We start from the raw sequence: 3,033 nt of genomic DNA on the forward strand, positions 1-3,033 counted from the left end.
CCAGCTGCAGAGTAGTGGTGCCTCCCAGTTATAAGGTAGTGTCCCCCCCCCAGCTATAAAACAGTCCCCAGAGCTTAGCTAGTGAGAAGCTATGGATTCCTCTCTTTAGCACAAATGTGTCGTGGGGGGTCCTGGCTCTTTCCTAAGACCCAGACACAGACAAGGTGAGGGCAACGGTGCCGCCTGTCCGACACGGAGCAAACCCAGACTCTCCGGGGGCGGCTCCTTAGAACTAAGACACGCGAGTGCCTTCCTCTCGCCGTTGGACGGTCCTACGTGCTTTGGCTAAAACACTTCACTCAAACGACCAAAGCAGCCTGGGGGCCACACGGAGACCCCAGCGCGTGTTTACCGAGGCCGCCAGCCTGTGCCAGGGTGGATGTTGTCTCTCCGGGCAGCACTGGTCCACAAAGCTTTATTTTGCTGGAATTCTAAAGACAAAAGCAGAGCATCTTGAGAGAGACAGCACATCCCACAAGGTCAAGCCATTGGAAATCGGGGGGCAAAACCATACACAGTGTAGTTAGACCCCAGAACATGCCAGGAAAATGGGCCAAGGACAAGGCACATCATTTTCGAGGACCAGCCTCCACCTGGAAGGGATGTGGCAGCCCCAGTTATCCAAAACTGAAGGCGAGCGGAATCCTAACAGTGAGGCAAAGGTTAAAATCGACTCTCCGAGGCTGGGGGTGCGACTTCACAGCGCCCCCGCCCCTTCCAGGAGGGTAGTCTGACAACAGGTTTCAAAAGCCTGAAGCGTGGACACTCGGTTTCCTGTGCCAAGAAGTCTGCTTCTGGCTGCTTGTCCTCAGTTTCCACACGAAGAGGAGGCAGTGAAGGAGCTGTTTGGGGGTGCTGACTCGGGGAGCTCTGTCCGGCTGACAGCGAGGGGTGGTTACTGCCAGGAGATCATAGGGGCCATGCCCCGGAGACACACATCCCCCGGGAGCTCCCCGTCCTTCAGGGGGCCAGGCGGGGGCGCCTTTCCATCCTTGCCGTCCTCTGTCTCCTCGCCCAGGGCTCTCTGAAGAACCACCTGGAGGGGCTCCCTCGGCCGCTGCCTCTGCAGGCCCCCGATGAGGACATAAACGGCAGGGTTAGCCGAGCTGTTGGTGCAGGACAGGAGGACACAGATGTCATTGAGGGTCTCATTTTCCACGTCAGCTGTGAGGAATCTGATGATGCTGAGCGGCAGCCCGAGGACGAAGAAGACCAGGACGGAGACCAGGAGGACCAGGTAGAGCTTTCTGGGCTGATGACGCTGGGAGCTGGCGTGGACTCGGAGGAGCAGCAGCAGACTGGACGCGCCCAGGATGGAGAACAGGAGGAACGCCCAGGCGCTGGTGGCAGCCAGGAGCGCAGGGCAGAACTGCGTCTTCCTGATGTACAGCTGACTGCAGGCATGGCCTCGCAGTATATTGAGCAAAAAGGTGAGAATCCAGAGGAGGGCGCTCACGATGGCTGACAGGTGCTTGGGGCAATGACATGGGTACCAAATGGGGAAAAGGACAGACAGACAGCGCTGACAGCTGATGGCGGAGATGACACCCAGGCTAGTGAAGTAGAAGAAGAACCTCAGGACCATGAAGATCCCAGGGAGACGGAAGCAGTGCCGGAGGAAAGCCTTGAGGATCTGGCGGACAGAGAACACGATCTGGAAGCAAAGGTGAAGGAAATCCACAACGGCCAGATTGAGGCTGTAGGTGAAGAAGGAGTTTCTCTTGGTGGACAGATGGATGAACCAGATTACAGTTCCATTTCCCACCAACCCGCAAAGGGACACAGCCACCGAGATGGACCGGAAGGTCACGTGGCCAACGCTCCCCGACCCTGGAGACAGCTGTGCGGTGTCAACGCTGGAGTGATTGGTTGGGTTGCAGTACCAGTCCATGGCGAGGTGATCTGGGCTCAGGAGAACCCTGCGGGGCCCTTCTGCTCTGTGATTCCTGGCACAGAGATGGAAATGCAGAACCTCAGGCAAGTAAGGGGCCCTCCTGCTCCTCCCTCTTCTCCCTGTGCCTTTCTTCTCCTCTTTCTTTCCTTGTCCTCCCTCCTTCTCGGGGAGGGGGTGACCCTTGAAGACATAGCAGACATTACCAGGAAAGATGCTACCCAGTGCAGAGAAACCACTTGAGGAGGGTCCGAGGCCTGGGGGAGCAGGACCCCTCCAAGGGTGGAACTCTCGGCATGGATAGCACATGAAGAGTAGTTTGGGACACAGAGGAAAGGACGATGGATGAGGTGAAGGTGAGTGGAGGCATCTGGTCTACCTCCCTGCTTGGGTCCAGGTAGCAAGCTCAGTGAGCTCAGTAGCAGCCCAGATGCCCCGATGCCTGCAGGGCGAGCCACGTCTGAGTCCCTGGGGGATCTCACCCACGCCGGCTGCTTCAATACCATCCTTGTGCTAATGACTCAGAAGAGAGGGTAAGCCACCCAAAGGTGCCCCGTGGGCTCCTGGAGCTGTGGATTCTCGCATCTCAGTGGCAGCAGTAGACGAAAGAATGGCTCCTCTCAGACACACCCGTGCCCTAATCCCCAGAGCCGGGACGACTTTAGACTGGCCAGAGGGGTTAAGGTTGCACATGGAAGTAAGGCTGCTAGTCAGCTGACCTTAAAATAGGGGTGGTGTCCTGGGTCATCCTGGTGGGCCCTACATGCAATCACAGGTCCTCCTAAGGAGGCAGAAGAGAGGAGGCAGGGAAGGAAGGGGGACGATGGAGGCAGAGGTTGGAGTGATGCAATGATTAGTTCTGAAGAGAGCAGAGGGCCGTGAGCCAAAGGTGCGGGCGCTTCCCGAAGCTGAAAACAGACAGGGGAGCGGCTTCTCCCCTGAAGCCCCGTCCACTCTGGGTCGTTAGCTCAGCGAGACCCGTTTGGGATTTGGGAGCTCCGAAACCGTGGAATAACAGATTTGCGCTGTTTTAAGCGGCTGACGTTTGGCCATTTACCGCCGCAGCCCCAGGGAGCTCCGACAGCCACCGCGCTGTGCTTGGGGCTCAGGTTGCATGAGCCCTCCTGCCCTTTGGGTCTCAC

At 57.8% G+C, this 3,033-nt stretch overlaps 1 protein-coding gene across 1 annotated transcript; it reads right to left on the bottom strand.

Annotated features, from left to right (window-relative positions):
• Window positions 1-895: 895 nt before the first annotated feature.
• On the bottom strand, window positions 896-1,891 carry LOC102509947 (mas-related G-protein coupled receptor member B2). The gene has a single exon (XM_006175906.2). It carries the CDS (start codon window positions 1,889-1,891, stop codon window positions 896-898), a length of 996 nt encoding a protein of 331 aa, XP_006175968.2.
• Window positions 1,892-3,033: the final 1,142 nt, after the last annotated feature.

This window comes from Camelus ferus, chromosome 10 (genome assembly GCF_009834535.1).
Source record: "Camelus ferus isolate YT-003-E chromosome 10, BCGSAC_Cfer_1.0, whole genome shotgun sequence".
NCBI lineage: Eukaryota > Metazoa > Chordata > Mammalia > Artiodactyla > Camelidae > Camelus > Camelus ferus.

Coding starts and splice junctions, on each gene's coding strand:
- LOC102509947 (XM_006175906.2), bottom strand. CDS start 1,891: ATGGACTGGTACTGCAACCCAACCAATCACTCCAGCGTTGACACCGCA.